Below are 19,456 nucleotides of genomic sequence, written 5' to 3' on the forward strand. Positions count from 1 at the left end.
ACCTGGTGATACTCAGCCACCTCCCCACCCTGTAGGCTGCTTTCAGGCAGGACTGGAAGTCGTGTGGCACCTGGACAAGGCAGCCACCTCCCCTTTCCATTGTGTCAGTGAGGGGACAGCCGAGAGACAGAATCCATGTCAGTCATTTGAACAGAGAGAGTTTAATGTAAAGCATTGCTGACTGGATACAAAGCTGTTAATTACATCATTAAAAGGGGGAAGCAGACTTGCGTGGTGCCATGGAGGCAGCGTGCATAAAGCAGATCCCACCCTCTAGAGCTGAAGGAACTCAGAGACCGGAATTGTTAAAACAGAGATGGTGCCCTTGGGGCCGGGGGCCCTCCAAGCAGAGGTTGCTGTTCAGCTGGCACCAGTTCCTCTGAATATGAAAGGGGGACCTTGGGCTTGGGACCCAGAGCTCTGAGGAGGGGGCACTGGCTGGCTGGTACTCTTGTCTTGGAGGAGGTGCCATGTGGCTGGTTCTGTGAGTGCTGGAGAACCGTGAACCGGGTCAGCTCCTGCTTCAGGAGGGAAGTGCTGCTGTAAGGGAAGCATTGCTGGGTGGTGCTCACAGGTCCAGCAGGAGACAAGGATCCCGGGAGGAAAACGGGAAGCAGCAAGCCCTTCCTCCTCCAGCCTGGAAGTCGTCTTCGGGTTCCCCTCTTGGCAGAGCCTGAAAGGGCACAGCTGACAAATCAGATGTTTGCTTTGCAGGATCACAGAACAGACAGGGCAGGTGGGTTTGAGCTCAGAGATAATAACCACCTTCCACGACCTTTAGTTTTTAAATGCACTGATTCACTCGTCTCCTGCATCTCATTTCTACAACACAGACCTCAGCCACTGCTGGTCTCTTGTGCTACCGTGCTCTTTCTTGTGATTACTCTGAATGCGCAAGAGACACACGCTCCATCTTTCCAAGACCATGGCCTTGGTTCTGCGAGAGTTCCAAGGACCATGAATAGAAAATGGACATTGGGCAAAATATGAAGCAGGCATCAACTCCATCTTCCCTTCTGCTGCTCATTCAGTGTCAAGAACATTTTGTGATCCAAAAGAATAGAAAGAGACTCACACTCAGTAGTTTCCAGAAGTGGGCCGTGGTTTTTGTTTCCAAGGATTATTCAAAGTTATAAGTGAGATCATACAGTACTTGTCTTTCTCTGACTCATCTCGCTCAGCATAATGCACTAGGGTCCATCCATGTGGTAGCAAATAGAGGATATCTTCCTTTCTCATGGCTGACTGGTATTCCATTGTGTACCACATCTTTTTGATCCATTCATCCCTTGATGGGCATTTGGTTGGTCCCATAGCTTGGCCGTTGGGAATAATGCTATGATAAACATGGGAATGCAAATATCTCGTCGAAATCCTGTTTTCATTTCCTTTGGCTATATACCCAGTAGTGGAATTGCTGGATCCTATGGTAGATCTACTTTTAATTTTTTGAGGAACCTCCATATTGTTTTCCATTATGGTTGGGCCAATTTACATTCCCACCAACAGTGCTGTAGGGTTCCACATCCTCGCCAGCACCTTTTGTCTTTTGTCATCTTGATGACAGCCATTCTAACAGGTTTGTTAACTTTTAAAGGAGTTAAACCTATAAAAAACAAAGAGTAAAATGGTGGTTACCAGGAATGGGGGGTAAGAGTGATGGTGTTTAAGGACACATCTTATAACTAGCAGTTAATAAGCCATAGAGATCTAATGCACAGTAGAATGAATATGGAAACAATATGTACTACAGTGATGTAATGTGATCAATATTGCTACATTGGCAATCCTGTTACAGTATATAAATGTATCAAAGCAACAGACTATATGCCTTAAACTTATACAATAGTACATGTCAAATTTATTCAATAAAAATAAGTTATTTAAGGGGCCGGTCCGGTGGCGCAGCTGTTAAGTTCACACATTCCACTTTGGTGGCCCGGGGTTCGCCGGTTCGGATCCCAGGTGCAGACATGGCACCACTTGGCAAGCCATGCTGTGGTAGGCGTCCCACATGTAAAGTAGAGGAAGATGGGCACAATGTTCGCTCAGGGCCAGTCTTCCTCAGCAAAAAGAGGAGGATTGGCAGTAGTTAGCTCAGGGCTACTCTTCCTCAAAAAAAAAAAAAATAGTAATAATAAGTTATTTAAGGAAAGTCTTAGCAAGGGGGAAACAAAATTCAACAGTTAGTAGCAGAAGAAAAATCAATCCCTTTTGAGATTTTTGTGAGGTTTCCAGTTTTCCGTCTTTATCTATATTTTGTCTGTGTGTTCTTGAGTGTGTGAGATTAATGAAGAGACGCGTGAGTCTCTCCACGTGCGTGACTCTTGCCAGTTCACTGGGCTGATTGGTGATGCATCTCCTGTGCTCCTTGGTGATGAGGAAGGAGCCAAGCGCTCAGGGGAAGACGGGCAGGCAGGCGTCGCCTCTCCCCTCGCTCCGTCTCAGCCCGAGCGACCCCGCTGTCCTGGAGCTGGCTTGTCCCCATGCTCATTCCAGTCCCTGGGGAGAGAGAGCAGCAACCTTGATACACAGACCTGGTCCCCTGCCCAGGAGGCTGCCTGAGGTTCAAGAAGCATGGCGCCCAGAAGCCCACTTCTTTCTCTGTATTTTGTTGATATTGTTTGTAGTGACTCACTTTCGATTATAACCAGAAACTTGCCAAAGGATCTGGGTGCTGCCAGCATTTTTCCTCTGATTTCTTGTTGTGAATACAAACGCTGTTGTCTCTGGAACATCACTGTCCTGATAATTGGACAGGGGCGCTGCACCGCCCTGGCTTAGGGAGAAAAAAATAGCACGAGGTAGTGGAATGAGCCAGCACACGGGGCCAGGAAAACCTGGGTTCCAACCCCTTATCTGCAGCTCAGCGGCCGAGTAACATTGGAAAGGACGCGACTCTTCGTGGGTTAGGACTCCGGCCTCCTCTGGCGGACAGTCAGTCCTCTAGCCGGGGACGCCGAGCTCGGAGCCTGACGGGATTTCTGATTCTCTCCTTCTTGACATGCCTACTTTTTCAGAGGTCCCCAATCCAGTGCTGGTGGCTGGATGTAGGGGATGGTGGGCGCCCCTTGGGATGGTGGAGCATGGGAGCTGGCTCGTACCAGCCAGCAAGACCCATTTCTACACGACTCTTCCCAGCTCTACATTCAGTGACTTGAGCTTAGTGGTGTGACAGCAGGAGTGTTTATGCTGCGGAAATCAACCCCTGCTAAAACCAAGGCTCATCTTTATTTTCCAGAGAGCAGGTTGTGCACGTTTACCAGCACACCATTGCCTTCTCGGACCATCACAGCCTTGAGGGGGTGCGAGTCGCTGTTGGCAACTACTGGCCGTCTAGGGACAGAGTTCTGGCCCTGCCGTTTCCTAGCTGACAGACATATTTTCAAGTTGTATAAGCAGTCTGTGCCTCAGTTTCCTCATCTGTAAGTAGTGGATAGTCATAAATCTTACCTGGAGGCGGGTCTACCATGAAGCTAATGCAACGTACACTCCAGGCCCCTCACTCACCAGGCTCCTTTCTAAGACCCAGTGCAGACTGGAGAAATTCTGTGTTTTTAATTGTACTCTGTTTATTAACGAGGGCCCCCAGATCTGCTCCTCTGCTTATGCGTGAGATTATCAGGAGGTGTCAGGTAGATAATGCACGTAGAGTGATTCATGCCGAGCCTGGCACATGTGAGTGTTAGCTCTCACGTCACTTCAGAAGTCTCGGTGAAGAACTGCGGCTGGCGAGGAGGGCTGCGGAATGGGGCTCGAGGGAGGCAGGGCGGTGGGTCAGAGCTGATGTGGCCCAAGTCACCAGACAGGACTCATATGAGGAGAAACCTGGAATTTCTGAAATGAAAGGGAACGTGGTGAAGCCAAGCGCTAAACAGACGGGAGACGGAGCCCTGCAGCAGGGAGTCTGTGCTTCTGAGCATCACCCGGGGGAGCCAAGAGGGAGGCTCCCCCAGGCGCTCGCCCCACCCAGAGCTGGCACCATGCTGACGGCTAGCCTGCGGCCTGAGAACCAAGAACTAGAAGCCAGGTCTTGGTTGAAGTCCAGCTTTGCACTCCCCAAGCTTGTTCTGATTATCCCTTGCTGCACGATAAACCACAGTCTGCGGGTTGACTGGCCCAGCCGGGCAGTTTGCCCTTGATGACCTCATGGGGTTGCCATCAGGTGGTGCCTGGATGGAGTCATCCAAAGGCTGAACTGGGCTGACATCCAAGATGGTGCATCCGTGTGGATGGCAGCTGACGTGGGCGGTTAGCTGCAAGCCGCGTGTGAGGGTCCACATTCGGCCTTTCCATCTGGTCTGGGCTTCCTATGACACGGTGCGTGGGTTCTGAGAGGGGACGTCTGCAAGGCAAGGGGTCCAAGAATCCCGGGTGGAAGGCTTTTTACGAGCAGGCATCAGAGGTCTCAGGTGACCACTTATGTCACCTTCTGTTGGTCCAGCGAGTCCTTAAGCCCAGTTCAGATTCAAGGAGGGGGATTAGACTCCACCTCATCAACGGGGGCTCCGTGAGGCCCCCCGGAGAAGCGCACGTGAGGTGGGAGAGATCGCTGTGGCCCCTTTGGGAAACACAGTCTGCCACCTTCCTTTGCTTCCCTGAGTCTCAAAGTTCTGTGTCTACAAAAAGGAGATGTGATAAGACCAACCTCGCAGCACTGCTGGAAGAGCAACTGGGGAGGGTGGAACTCTCTAGAACCTGCTTCTCAGTGTGTACTACAGAGAAACACGCATTTGTGCACGGGGAGGTATGGACAAGGACGAGTGTTACTGTATGCTTTTAAAAAGTAAAATATGGAAAAATGTAAATGTCTCAATTTACAGAGTTCCTTCATCTGTAAAATGGAATCGTCATAAAAGCTGTGGCCTAGGATTGCGGTGGAGCTCAAAAGAATCCGTTAGAAAATGTGCTTAAAATGGTGGTTCTCACCTGAGGGTGACTTGGCACCCCGGGGGACAATTGACAATGTCTGGAGATATTTCTGTTGTCACAGCTGGAGGGGAGGGCGCTGCTGGCATCTAGTGGGTAGACACCATGGCTGCCGCACATCCTCCAGTGCCCAGGACAGCCCGGGAACAAAGAAGACCAGCTGCAAAGGTTGACTCGGGAGTGCGGAGACTGAGGACCCTGGAACAGTGTCAGGCTCAGGGCAAGAGCCGCCTGGGCTGGTTGTTATTAAAATTATTTTCTGCCGGCGCACTGGTTGGTGACTGTGAGAACACAGCTGTGATCTTGTGACCCAGGCCACATGGTGGGTAGTTCTGAGAACATTCACTGAATGCATTATTCCTTCTGACCCAGGAAAGACAAAGCAGGAATGGAGCATTGTGTAAAAATGTGTTTTGATTTAAAAGTAACAGAGCTTCCAGGAACTTAAAGTGAGGTTTAGAAGAAAAAAAAAAATATGCTATCTAATACAGATGATTCCAAAGATACCAGAATATTCCTGTTGAGTGTCATAAACCAGAGGCCCATCATAGCAACACGGAAGGTGCCACTGGATGCTCCTTCTGGAGAGGACTCTCTGCTCTGCCTCAAGGAGCGTTGGCAGCAGGCATCCTCCAGCTGTGAGCTCCTTGGGGTCCCTCAGTTTTAAGATGAGTCACTGAGTCACCCTCTTCTTGGGGCCGCCCCAGCTGATGACTAAGATGGTGGGTCCGGGACATTTTCGCCAAAGCAGGGCACCTCTCCTGGGCATCTATCTTGGCTCCCGACCTCTCTGTTGCACTGGAAGAAGTGTCCTCAGGTTTGCGTCTGATCTAAGAGCTCCCCTCCCCCTCCTGTGTCCCTTCCGCTTTCCTTCACAGACATTACTGCCTCATAGACCTTTTGTCTTGGTGTCCGCTTTCCAGAGAGCTCCACGTTCACACCGTGTCGCTCGAAGGATAAGAGGGCGGCCTCTGGAGCCACAACAGCCTGGATTCAAATCGCAGATCCAGCCCCTTATAGCTGTGCAAACTTGAACATGTCACTTAATCTTGGCTTGCCTCGGTTTTCTCATCTATACAGTGGGTATCATAACAATTCCTGTCTTGCTCGGTTCCTGTCAGGGTGAAACGAGTCCCTGCATGTAAGCCCTAGGAAAGGTGTGGGTAACACAAGAGCTTGATGCCAGCTTTACTCGTCACCAATGTGTGAAGCCCCGACTTGGGCTGTCTCTGCCCTGAGCTCCCTGCTCCCTCCCCTGCCTTCAGGTGGGCCATTTCCTCCCAAAACAGGAAAACAATCTCTAGGGATTGGATCGAGGGTTGTATTGGTCAGCTCGGGCTACCTTAACAAGTTACCACAGACCCGGGGACCTGAACCACAGGAATGCATTTTCTTACAGCTCTGGAGGCTGGAAGTCCGAGACCCAGGTGTGGGCAGGGTCGGTTTCTCCTGAGGCCTCTCTCCGTGGCTTGCAGACGGCTGTCTCCTTGCTCGCTACGTCCTCACGTGGTCATCCCTCTGTGCACACACATCCCTGGTGTCTCTCTGTGTGTCCTAACCTCTTCCTACCCTAAGGGCCTCATTTTAACTTAACCGCCTCTGTAAGGACCATGCCTCCATGTAGAGCCGCCTTCTGAGGTCTTGGGAGCTAGTGCTTCAACGTATGAATTTGGGGGGCACAAACTCAGCCTGTAACAGAGCCATCTGATGCTCAACTCCACCCTCTCTGCACACTGCGCATCTCCCCTGACCTGGACCACTGACCTCCGGCCCCCGAGGCACGTCTGTGCTCGTGGCCGCGCCTCCTCCTCCTCAGGGTGTTCATTTAACACTTGCTTGTCTTCTGTCGGAAAAGTGTCTATTTTCCCTTAACAGACACCACTGAGGTAGGTGAAGTTGTCTCTCAATAAATTAGCCAGGCACAGTGAGCCGTGTAAGGTTCTCTTCCAATGAATCAGTCCCTTGTGGCTGGAGGACACTGCACCTCAGTTTATCATCTGGAAAGTGGGGTGATAGTACCTGCCTCATGGACTTCTTGTGCGGATTAAGTGGAACAAGGTATTCGAGACTTGGCGTGCTGCCTGCGTACAGCAAACACGCAGTAAATATTACCCACCGCTCCCTTGTCACCACTATTATTAATGGTAACATTTTCGTCCAGGATAAAGACTAATCTCAAAAAGGTTATACCCAGCTTGAGCATTAGATCCAAATGCTCTGTAGACTGTCTATTTTTGCCAAATTTAAGAGGGGGAGGAAACAGAATCTTAATATCCTTCGCTCTACCTCCTGGAAAAAAAAAAAGGAAAGAGAAAAATATCAGAACATAAATTTTACCATGAATGTTGGTGATATTTAAATAAGATTTAAATTCACACAGCATTTAAACAGAAAAGAAGGAAATGGCATTAAATTCACAGAAGTGCCGGATTGTGCACACCAGAGTCAGAAACATGAACTGTATCCCCACCGTGGAGCAGAACAGCGGGCTGGAAACGGACTAGGAGAGGGGTCCAGGCGTTTTAACAGATCGTTCCCTCAAACCCTCGGCATTGTGAAGTGGGAGTTAGTAAATTGACATGTATAGTTACTCGTATTCTAACGAGAAGGAATGAGCAATTCTTGTCACCTAGACCACTGCATTTCTCCCGTTCGTCTGCTGGAGGGGGAGCTTGTAATGTTTAACACTCCAATGCAGTGGCCAGGGAGACCAGGGAAATGATGGATGTCAGGGGACAGGAGGGGGAAGTTCTGCCCCATCTGGCTCTTGCAGGAACACATCTCCTCTCGTCCGTGGAGCCCAGGATGCGGTCGGGGCCACGTCCACCCTTGGGCAACTAGGCTGTGTCTTCTCAACTGAAGGTCAGCCCAGTCTTAGGTCAGGTTCTCTGGAGCTGAGCCTGAGCCAGGCGCTGTGTGTACGAGGCTTAGTGAGGAAAGTCTCGTGGGAGAGACCCTAAGGGACGAGGGAGCTGGACAGAGCTGGGAAGAGGAGGGCCGAGACGGTAGTTTCCCGTGGCTGCTGTAACACACTGCTACAAGCTTGGTGTCTAAACCACAAAAATGCTTTCTCTCTCAGTTCTGGAGGCCAGAGGTCAAAATCCGGCTCCCTCGGGAACTCTGGGGAGAGTCTGTTCCTTGGTTCTTCCAGGAGCTCATGGCAGCTGGCACGTGTTGACTTGTGGCCACATCACTCCAGTGTCTGCCTCATCGTCACAAGGCCTTCTCCTCTTCTGTCGGAATCAAATCTCCCTCTGCCTCCCTCTTATAAGGACTCTGTGACAGTTGGGATAATCCAGGATAATCTCATCCCAAATCCTTAATTCCATCTACAAAGACCCTTTTTCCATAGAAGGTGCATTTCCAGGTTCCAGGGATTGGGACCCGATTTCTTTGGGAGTCATTATTCAGCTGACTACAGATGGGGATCAGGAGACTCTGCTCCCCTATGGGCCCTCTGGAGTTTGCAGTGTGCCACATGCCACAGAGGTTGTCCTCATATGCGCTTGTGCAGCCTGTGTTTGGCTGCCGGCTGCCCCAGCGGGGAGCAGGGCTGGGAAGACGTCTGAGCATCTCCAGGTGAGGCAGCTCCCATCTGCCGAGGGAAGTCCTCCAAGTTCTCTCTCTCTCCCCTCCACCCTTCCCTTCTCCTCCTCCTATCTTCTTCTCCCCTCTTCCTCTTCTTGTTTCTCTCTTTCCCCCTCTCCCTCCTATCCTTCCTCCTGTTCTGCTTCCCCTAAACAGGCTTGAACATATTTGGAAGCCATAAGGAACAGGCAGAGCTCACAAGGCCACAGCAACCGTATCTTGCAGCCTCTGAGCTGAGTCACAAGTGCCACCAAAAAGAAAGATCTGTCACACCTACCTGCCGGGTCCCCTCCATGCAAAAATGACAACGAGCAGAGCCCAGCGGTACCGTAGACCCCAAACCGTGTGACTCACGAGCATTGGCACCCCGGGCAGGCCTCATTCCCCAAAACTCCCAAGCACGTAGGCTCAGTAAGACCCTTTGACTTACCGCTGAAGTCTCTGCCCCAGGAGACTCAATCTTTATATTCTGCTCAAATCCTTCTCCAGCGTCTCCCAAACCCTCCTCCAAGGTGAAGGCTGCAAGGCCGCATGTGAGGCCTCCCTGGTTTGTGTTCACTTGGTCTGCATGCCATGTCAGTCACGACAAAATCATTAGTATCAGGAGGGGGTCCCATAAGTGAACACTGGGGAGTGACGCGTGTGCAGCCTGTTTGTAACAGAGACCTCTGCCCCCAGAGCAGACCCCAGTTATATTCTTGGCTCGTTTTGAGTTTGCAAGAATTAGGATCCTTCGAGCCACCTCCTCATTATCTTATCTGTCTTCCTGTGTCTCATTCACCCAGCCCAGCCTGGTAAATGCGATAATTTGGTGCATCGTGCCTTTATTAATACAGTAGTCAGAATATGTCTGTGCACGATGCAGCAGTGGGAATAAACTTGGTTACAGTGAAGGAACAAATAACAGAAATACCAGTGACTTAAAACAACAAAGTTGTACTTGTCACCCATGCCACCTGTCCCTTGCAGCTTTGTGGGTGTCACTACTTGTCACAGGCCCCCAGGAGCCAGGCTGACCAGGCAGCACCCACCAGCACTGCCAGACACCACGCGAGAGAGGCAGGCAGCTGTGGAAGGTCCCTTATCTGAAATTAGGTGTTCCCACAAGGAGGTGACACCTGTCACTCCTGCTCACAACTCATTGTCAAGATGGTCACAGCCCTGCGCAACAACAAGTGAGCTAGAAGGCCAGTCCTGCCATGAGCCTGGAGAAGAACCGCATGTTGTTGGCAAACACCTCTACTGATGGCCTCCATATACAGAATGCAGACCGCAGCCGTGCACGGAGCCCAGAGCATCGTAGGGGGAGAGGCTGACAACCCCTCCAACCAAACGTATTTGTTGTGTTTATTGCTGGACGTCAACCTCCACACACATACACCTATGCTGCCTCCGCACCTGGCCCATGTGGACCCGGGGCTGCAGGTCCCTGTCCTGGGTGTGGAGTGCCTCCCCCGCCTCCACTGAGGGGGCTGCTCACCTTTTCCCTCACCTCACCCTGCCACCAGCATCCAGCTCCCGCTTTCCTGTTACCCTGAGGAATAAACACTGAGTTTTAGATAAAACAAAAACAAAACACGAAGACTTAGGGTTACATCCACAACGACACCCAGCACCCCCAGGCATCGCTTCTCTGGTCCACAGGAGCACTTCAGGGATGTGCTCGATGCCAAGAAGGAGCCGAGATGACCCCCAGACTCCTTTTCTTAGAACACGTGGTTTGGCAAAATGGCCCAGAAAGTGAAAATCATGAAGCAGCCTGTTTCCCTGAAAATGTCTTAGTATTTCCCCCCTTCCTTCCTTCCTTCTTTTGCCTCTCTCTCTCTTTCTTTCATTCACTCTATCTCTCTAGCTCTCTCTGTCTCTGTCTCTCTGTGTCTATCTCTCGCTCTCTTTCTCTCTCTCTTTCTTTCTTTCATTCACTCTATCTCTCTAGCTCTCTCTGTCTCTGTCTCTCTGTGTCTATCTCTCTTTCTCTTTCTCTCTCTCTTTCTTTCTCCCTTTTCTTTCTTTCATTCTCTCTCTAGAAGTCAGCTCATCTGTGACAATTCAGCCTGACTTAGAATTGGAAGACTTGAAAGAGAAAAAGCCTAGGATTAAAGACTCACTGGTCCTGAAGCGAGGAGAGCCGTGGCCAGGCCGCGAGTCCAGTGAAGTCCCCTGAGCTTGTTCCATTCAGCTTCTCTAGCCAACTTCAGTGCCTTTGCTGTTGGCAGAGGTCTAGGATGACAGCACCTCCAACTCACAAATGGACCTGCGTCCACGTTTCCCTCCAGAGTTATTGACCATCCCCTGGACAGCACACCTTCTAGTGTCCCACTGTGCGTGTCACATCCCCGCTGCCTCGCCGTGAAGATAAAGGGGCTGACACCGGTCATGCTTTTCATGATGTCTGAACAACCTAGTCGTTCCTGCTTTGTTTTTCTCATGCCCTCCAAGTACCGGAGGGAGGTGTGCCTCCTGCAAAAAGAGACCGGGAGGAGCATTCGGGCAGGAATGTCGCACCTGCCAGAGAGGTGGCAGCCGGGTGCCAGCTGGGGCTGAGGGTGTCTTTCCCACTTTCCAGCTGTGCATCCTGGGGAAGCGTGACTTCCTGTCTCAGGCCCCAGGGTGATCATGGGGCCGTGAGGACAGCAGCTTGCCCCCAAGTGGCTATGAGTCGTGACTGAGACCGTAGCTGTGGCGAGCCCAGCGCTGGTCCTGGCGTAGGAAGTGCTCAGTGAACGGGAGGGCTCCTTCCACTCGCCCGAGGGATCACCAGCCAGCCCCACCCTCACGGCCTCTGCTTCCACCCACCTCACCCCCTCTGCGTTCATCCCCTAGGGCTGCCGACACGAGTTACCGCACACCTGGCAGCTTCAAACACCACACACTTATTCTCTCCCAGTTCTGCAGGACAAAATCCAAAATCGGCTTCACTGGCCCAAAATCAAGGTGTGAGCAGGGCCGCACTCCCTCCAGAGCTCCAGGAGAGGGTCTGTTGCTGTCCCGTCCAGCTTCTAGAGGTTAGTCCTGGGCCCCTCCTCCATCATCAAAGCCCAGAACAGCATCTCGCTTCAGGGGCACGTGGCCTTCCTTGGCTGTGGTTGTCAAATATCCCCCACCTCACTCTTATAAGGACCCTGGGATTACATTTAGGACGGGGATAATCTAGGATAATCTGCCCATCTCAAGATCCCTCACTTAATCACGTCTGCAACGTCCTTTTTGCCACATAAGGGCAAACGCATGGGTTCCAGGAGTTAGGGCTTGATAGCTCTGGAGGCCGTTGTTCAGCCCACCACACCACCCCCAAGACCTGCCCTGACGCTCACTGAAGATGAGGTGAACTCTTTTGAAGAGCTGGGAGACAGAGACACAAGGACAAAATCCTTTCATTGAACTTGGTTCTCCCCTCGGACGTGGGCAGAGAGGAGCCGGCTTGTGTGGGGGCGGCAGTTGAGTACGTGGACCCCCCAGGACCGAGTCGTGGTGGCTCTCCTCCTTCCTGGGGGGGTGACCGTGGTCAAGCTCCTTTATGCTCAGTTTCCCCGTCTGGAATATGGGACCCACAGGAGTGCCCATCTTGTGGTGGCCCTGAGGATGACGTCGGCTGGCGTGCCTGGATTAACGTGTGCGCGTCCTCTGGAAAGCAGGGCCTGTGGCACGGAGTTGAGTGCAGGTGGGCATTTGGGGAGTGACTCCAGGAAGCAGAGTGGGGGCAGGGGCAGGACACGACATGCGGAAGGAAGAGAAGCCAAAGGAGGGCAATTACCTCTGTGGGCAAGTGGCGGGCATGCCATTGAGACTCTCTAGGAAACCATGAGGAATATCTCAGAATCCGCCCCACAGCTGAGATGGGAGGCTGTATGCACTTGATTTATTGCAGAAGTTCTCAGGAGAAATTCACATGGGAGCGAAGGAAGCAGGATGCAGAAAGGAGAGAAGCTGAGCAAGGACAGTTTCCGAGGAAATCCACGTCGGCCAGATGCCAGGAGGAGCTCTGGCGAGTGAACTGTGCACGCAGTTTGTTCCTCCTTGAGCATACCAGGAAGTCACCAGGCAAAGAGGTGGGGTGGGTGGCACACAGCACCCAGGTCACTCTGAGGGGCAGCTCCAGCCACCTAAGGGCATAACTTGTCTGGGATGCACCTGCAGTGCCTGAGGGGTGAGTGTACCGACCCATAAGCGATCCCAGGAGAGGTGGTGGCCCCACAGCATCTGTTATCACACCCACCATTTCTGCCATATCAGAAAGCAAGAACCAATGTCCACACTAAGACATACTCCTCACAATGGTGCCCCCAAAACAGCTGTGGCACGTCCATTTCCTCCTCCACTGTCTCCTGCTATTCCTTTGGCTATGGGATATGATAAAGCTCATGCGTCCCCTCTCTGACCTCCTTACAGGTTTCTGACAGGTGTGACTACGTCTTCGTCAACGGGAAAGAAATGAAGGGCAAGGTGAACGTGGTGGTGAACTTCACCTACCAGCACCTGCACAGTCCTCTGGAGATGACGGTGTGGGTCCCCCGGCTCCCGCTGCAGATCGAGGTCTCCGACACCGAGCTCAATCAGATCAAGGGCTGGAGAGTGCCCATCGTCTCCAACAAAAGGTGGGTGAGCGAGTCCAGTCTCCATAAGAGAGGCCCAACTCAAATGTGCTCCAGCTAAAATGGAAATTTAGAGGGTGCCTCATTTCAGCCACGACTGGATCTGGGGATTCAAATAAACTCCTAAGGACTGGGTCTCTCTCTGCCTCTCGGCTCTGGTTTGCTTTGTGTTGGCTTCATCCTCTATCAGGCTTTTCTCAGGAGGTTCCAGACTTCCATTCCATGTTCTCTGCAGTTCCACAGAAAGTGCATCCTCTCTTTCCCAGTAATTCCAGCAAAAGTCATGGAGTTGAGTCTTATCTTCACTTGGGTTGTGTGCCCATCCCTAATCTAATCACCGCAGCCAAGGGGATAGCAAGCACTGATTGGCTGGTTAGACTTGAGCCACAACCCCTTGGCTGGAATCTGGGGAGCTAGAGGAAGAGGTAACCTCTGCCTGAACTAACACATCAGTTCCAGAAGAACGGGAGAATTGATTCTGGGGGACACTGGAGAGACATCTGAACAGATTCTCCCTGACTTGGGCAGCCTCTCCAGGCCCCCGGTTCAGAAGCTCTGAGATCGCTTTGCCTTGGGAAGATGAAGAACGAAGCTGCTCACCTGTGTGCCTGGTCTATCATTCTGATGGTGCGTGATAGAGTGAGAAGTCCCCATCATCCACGTCAGGCAACAGGCCTCACATACAAAGAGAGTTGTAGAAGCTCAGGCTCTGTGTTCAGAGACTTTGTCATCTCAGAGAAAACCATGCTTAAGGATCCATATATAAGTGATCTGTAGAAAGCCAAAAGTGAGCCTATGCAGAGTTAGAGAAGGAGATATTCCTGGAGGCTGTGTACTCAGCGGGGGGTAGGGAATTGGTACTTACCTGAGGGATGACGTTTATATTCCTTCCCTTGGAAGTCCACCACTTTCAGTCCTTGCGGCCCCTGGGAGAGGGGATGGCTTTAAAGATGAAGGCAGTGGGTCCCATGTGCAGCTGGAAGACGGTTTCAACAATGATCCCTTTCTTACCTGCTGGGGTTTCTGGTGTTGAGTTGGAGGGTGAAGTTAGGAGAGATAATGGATGCTACTGAGGGCACACAACTGCAGGGAAAAACTCACTAAAGAACTGGCCGAATCTGATGGTGGCACATCCAGATGCCTTCACAGCTGTCCAGCTCAGATGCGGCAACAGAACTAGTTTGGGAGGTGAGCAGCCGTTGTTCTGATGAAGACTGCAGTGATGCTGGAAAGGGCTGCTGCCCATAAGGTATCAGGCATTGAGGGAGCAGCTAACACCTGTCTCCTGGCCAAACCATCCTGGCCATTTCTACATTTGTTATCACGAATTCATCTTCCCCTGAGTTCAATACCTCCTTTGTATACTGGTTTATAGGGCTCTACCAGTCACCCATAGCCCTATTATATTAGTTATCTATTGCTATAAAATTTAATGACCTTTCTCAAAACTTAGTGGCTTAGAAGAGAAACATGTACTGTCTCACAGTTTCTCTGGATTGGGAATCCAGGTACAGCTTAGCTGGGTCTCTTACAGGCTGCAGTCCGGTTGTCAGCCGGGGCTGCAGTCTCATCTCAGGGCTCATGTGGGGAAGGGTCTGCATCCGAGTTCATGCAGTTGTTGGCAGGTCTCAGCTCCTCACAGGATGTTGAACTGAGGGCCCCTGTTCCCCATTGGCCCCCTCTTGTTTCTAGCCATGTGGAGATCTCCAAAGGGCCACTCACAACATGGTGGCCTGCTTAGTCAGAGCAAGCAAGAGAGAACGAAGGAAACAGTGCCGAGCAAGACAGAAGTCATAGTCTTTTCAAACCTAATCTTGGAAGTGACATCCTATAACTTTTGCTATAATTTTTCACTGGAAGCAAATTACTAGGTCCAGCCCACATTCAAATGGAGGGGAGTCCACAAAGTGGATACCAGGAGGTGGGGATTTAGGGGGACACCTTAGAACCCTGCTTACCGCACCAATCCATTCCAACTGGTCAGTACTCGTGCCATACCAGTGGTCAAATATCCTGAGAATTACTCTGGGTGTCTGTCACACCAGCCTGGGAACTCCCTGAATGGGAGGGCTCGTGGCCCACCCACCGTCACACACAGCCCCTGACTGTTGTCCCAGCAAGTCGGTGTCTGTTAAACTGAACTGACCCTTTGACAGGCCAGCTCGGGACAGCGAGGAAGAGGATGAAGACGAGAGGAGGGGCCGAGGCTGCACGCTCCAATACCAGCACGCCATGGTGCGGGTCTTAACACAGTTTGTGGCCGAGGCAGCTGGCCCTGGGGGGCACCTGGCCCACCTGTTGGGCTCAGACTGGCAGGTGGACATCACAGAGCTGGTGAATGACTTCATGCAGGTGGAGGAGCCCCGGATCGCCAAGCTGCAAGGGGGACAAGTCCTGATTGGCCAAGAGCTTGGAATGACCACCATTCAGGTAAGAAATCCCCACGGGCGCGGGCTCTGTGTCTCTGCCTCATCCCTGCCCAGGTGAGAATTCGGCTGTTTGTCATTGCTCTGAACAATGTCTATTTCTAGGTGAGCAGACTGAAAGAAACTGTCAAGGAAATAATATAAGTGGTGTAACGAGCCAACAAGAGTCTTGAAATTCCTCACAAATGGCTTGCGTTTGAGAAACGCTGGTCTGGCTCCTCTGGTTGGGTCACGTCTGAAACTCCAATACACTGTTTGCCTCCAAGCCACGGTAGATGTTACCTTCTTGGGAACAGAGCCCTCGGGTGAGCTGACCTGATGGGAATCGTGGATGTGGCCAGCAGCTTCTTGCTTAGCCACTCCGTCTCACTGACCATTGTCGAGTAAAAGCTTCCCGTCCCGCCGTGATGTCGTGCTCCCTCTACCAAATCCCGACCTCAGGGCTGATGAAAACTGGAGCATTTCAGAAATGTGCAGGAGACAGGAACAAGGTTATTATGACACCGTTGGTCATGTGGGCACCTGCTCCTGGGAACGGGTGGGAGAGGACCAGTGTGCAGCATGGGAGTCGTGAAACAAGCACTTTCACAAAACACTGTCCTGGGAGGGGTGACGGGGGTTTAGTCATTGCCCTCCTGTCTGAGAACAAATTTTACTCCTCATATCTTCCCCATTTATAGGAGAGGCGATTATCCTGTTAGCCAATCAGTGAGGTTTCTAAAATAGTTGTGCATAAGGAAGCTTTATAAGTGAAACTATGTTGGATTGTGGAAGATTTAAAACATATCCATTCTGGGAAATTGGCTGGTATTGAAAAGAAAGCATTTTATTCAAGGAGGAAAATAAATTAGTTTGAATAGTCACCCGGGAGTCAGGGGCTCAGATGATCTCTAAAAGCTGAGAAGGTACAGTGTGGAAAGCAGGCTGGGCGTGAGCTGAAAGATGAAGACCATTTGGGGCCCTAAGTGTTAGGAAGTGGTGAGGAGTGTGGTGAAGAAGAGGCTGCTACTCATATCCAGAAGCAGCCAAGAGAAAATGCGAGCCCAGTATGGCCAGGTGTTGCAACTTTTCCAGAGAAGCTAGAAATCTATCTTTTTTTTTTTTTTTTTGAGGAAGATTAGCCCTGAGCTAACATCTGCTGCCAATGCTGCTCTTTTTGCTGAGGAAGCCTGGCCCTGAGCTGACATCCTTGCCCATCTTCCTCTACTTTATATGTGGAACGCCTACGACAGCATGGCTTGCCAAGCGGTGCATAGGTCCGTGCCTGGGATCTGACCCAGCGAATCCTGGGCCACCGAAGTGGAGTGCGTGAACTTAACCGCTGCATCACTGGGTCAGCCCCTAGAAATTTATCTTTTTACATGAAATCTTCTGTTTTTTTAAGGATGGCCATTAATTCCATTTTAAAATATTATTTACGTTGAACAAAACATATTTCCCTCCTAAACAAGAGTGTGCAACCTCCACAATTGACTTTTAGTTGAAAAATCTAAATTAAAGATCTAATTCATGCAATCAATCCATCGGCTAAACTGACACTGATGCCTAGAAACTGAACCAAGACGAAAACTTGGTATTAAGCACTCACTGTAAATGATAATTTCAGTGCAAGCAGGGAGTAGCACCGTGTTCAGAAGTCAGGTAGTAGGAGAGGGAAATGGGCCAGCATCCCATGCGTTCAACGTGGAAATTCTCCTGGTGGGGCATCTCTTCCTGAGACCTACTTCCTCCCTTTTATTTATTCCCACTGAGTCCTCCTGAGTTATGAATTCGCTTATCCATTTTCTTCTGGGAACTCATATCTCATGCTCACTGCCATTCAAATTGTCATAGCCAGACTTAGAAACTGAAGACGGTGTTTGGATAGAAATATAGAGCTTTGATAAATGAATTTAAGGAGTCCTGGGAAAACTGCTATCTTGACATACATCTTCATAAATATCCCCAAGAACCTGAAAAGAGAACTATGTCAAGAAAGCAGGTGAAAGAAGGATGCAACCCATTTCATCCAGAAGGTTAAGGATTCATGGGGAGCTGTCTAAATCAGCCCTTCATAACGTGGGGGAGGGGTGAGGAGACAGAGCTGTGACTCCACAGATGCTCTTCCAAAGCAGGATTTCCTCCTCAGGGTCTAAATTGAATGTAAGCTTCATTTCCCAGGTCATCACGGGGGTCCAGAGGAGAAGTGAGACTGTAGGGTGTGGGCAGCAGGCGGAGAATTGCAGCTATGCTTATCAGAGGATGCAGGCTGGTATTCCAACAGGCAGCTGAGCACCACTGCTCCGTGTTTCCCCAGGCGTGGAGTGTGACCTCCCAGGGACACACAGGAGGATCTAGGTAGCACCTGGACCAACAGTCTGTCCTTCTCATCACACATGGGTCATCACGTGTGTGAGAGAGAAATATGTAAATATATAACTAGCATATCGAAACATCGTTGTTTGATGCTATGAAGCTTTTTAACAAATTATTTAAGTCATGTAAATAATTTTAAACAAATATGCACTAAATACGGTAGAGATGGTCCGCGATGTAGAAGAATCATAAAGTTAGTACTCAAATGAATGAAAATGTTAATTTCTCCTTTCAAGGAGCCAGGTGGTGCATGATGGGTAATGGAGTTTGTATTTGCGTGGTGGGGGTGGGGTGTCAAGTCCTGCCCCGTCCACTCCCTGACAGCATCTTGCTGTTACTTAAAAAGTAACTTTCAGGGGCCGGCCTGGTGGCGCAGCGGTTAAGTGCGCACATTCCCCTCTGGCGGCCCGGGGTTTGTCGGTTCGGATCCCGGGTGCAGACATGGTACTGCTTGTCAAGCCATGCTGTGGCAGGTGTCCCACATAGAAAGGAGAGGAAGATGGACACGGATGTTAGCTCAGGGCCAGTCTTCCTCAGCAAAAAGAGGAGGATTGGCAGCAGATGTTAGCTCAGGGCTAATCTTTCTCCAAAAAAAAAAAAAAAATATATATATATATATATACTTTCATAAGCAAGATGTATCTTTTAGAAGAAAGCTTCAGCGGGAAAGGCCCGCTTTTGTTCCATCTGGCTCATTTGTCATCTCAGTCCCTTCCCTGTGTGGAGCGTCATTCATGCTCCTGGAGAAATCTCTGGGACCACAGAAAGCTTTTCCTTGCCATGTTGGCTCTGCCTTTCAGATCCTGTCGCCTCTGTCGGACGCCATCTTGGCTGAAAAGACCATCACCGTGCTAGATGAGAAGGTAACAATCACAGACCTCGGGGTCCAGTTGGTGACAGGGCTGTCACTCTCCTTGCAGCTCAGCCCAGGGAGCAACAGAGCCATCTTCGCCACAGCGGTGGCTCAGGAACTTCTGCAAAGGCCCAAACAGGTATGGAGGGAGGGCTTGGGACAGATGGGGTGGGGTCCCACATCAGGAGGGTCCCACATCAGGAGGGTCACATATCAGGTGGGTCATATAGCAGGTAAAGTCACACATCAAGTGAGGTCACACACCAGGTGAGGTCACACATCAGGGGGGTCACACAGTGGGGTTGGGTCCCACGTCAGATGGGGTTGTTCATTGGGTAGAGTCCTGAATCGAGCAGGGTCACACATCAGGTGAGGTCGCATAGAGGGGTGAGGTCACACATTAGATTAGGCTACCCGTCAGGAGGAGTCATAAATCAGGGATCCCACAAAAGGATGGGATGGCACCTTGGTGTTTCTCAGTCTGGGAAGGGGCTTGTGAAACAATGGCTGCTTTGCCTCATGGCCTAGCCCCCCGGAACAGAGATGCCCAAAAACAAAGGTTGCAGTGCATAAAGGGTGGTAGGCCACCGGGAGACAGAGGGGCTGGCCAGAGGCTCCACTGCCCGTCCAGCGAATGCCTAGTGCACTCAGGAAGCCCCGGGCCGCTTCCAAAGGCCCTGGCACAGCGGCCCCAACACCGCTGTCCCCCGAGG

The 19,456-nt window shown here is 51.0% G+C and overlaps 1 protein-coding gene across 3 annotated transcripts in view; it reads left to right on the forward strand.

Moving 5' to 3' along the window:
* Positions 1 to 19,456, forward strand: part of TMEM132D (transmembrane protein 132D) — a 598,445-nt gene that overhangs the window by 571,571 nt on the left and 7,418 nt on the right. For 2 of the 3 annotated variants that reach the window (XM_044776059.2, XM_070515843.1), the window contains exons 6-8: positions 12,907 to 13,112; positions 15,266 to 15,539; positions 18,691 to 18,882. In XM_044776059.2, the coding sequence (XP_044631994.2) occupies positions 12,907 to 13,112; positions 15,266 to 15,539; positions 18,691 to 18,882 (672 nt within the window). The remainder of the gene's footprint in view (positions 1 to 12,906; positions 13,113 to 15,265; positions 15,540 to 18,690; positions 18,883 to 19,456) is intronic. The other variant, XM_044776060.2, reaches the window with a different exon arrangement.

Source organism: Equus asinus, chromosome 8, assembly GCF_041296235.1.
Source record: "Equus asinus isolate D_3611 breed Donkey chromosome 8, EquAss-T2T_v2, whole genome shotgun sequence".
NCBI classification, from domain to species: Eukaryota; Metazoa; Chordata; class Mammalia; order Perissodactyla; family Equidae; genus Equus; species Equus asinus.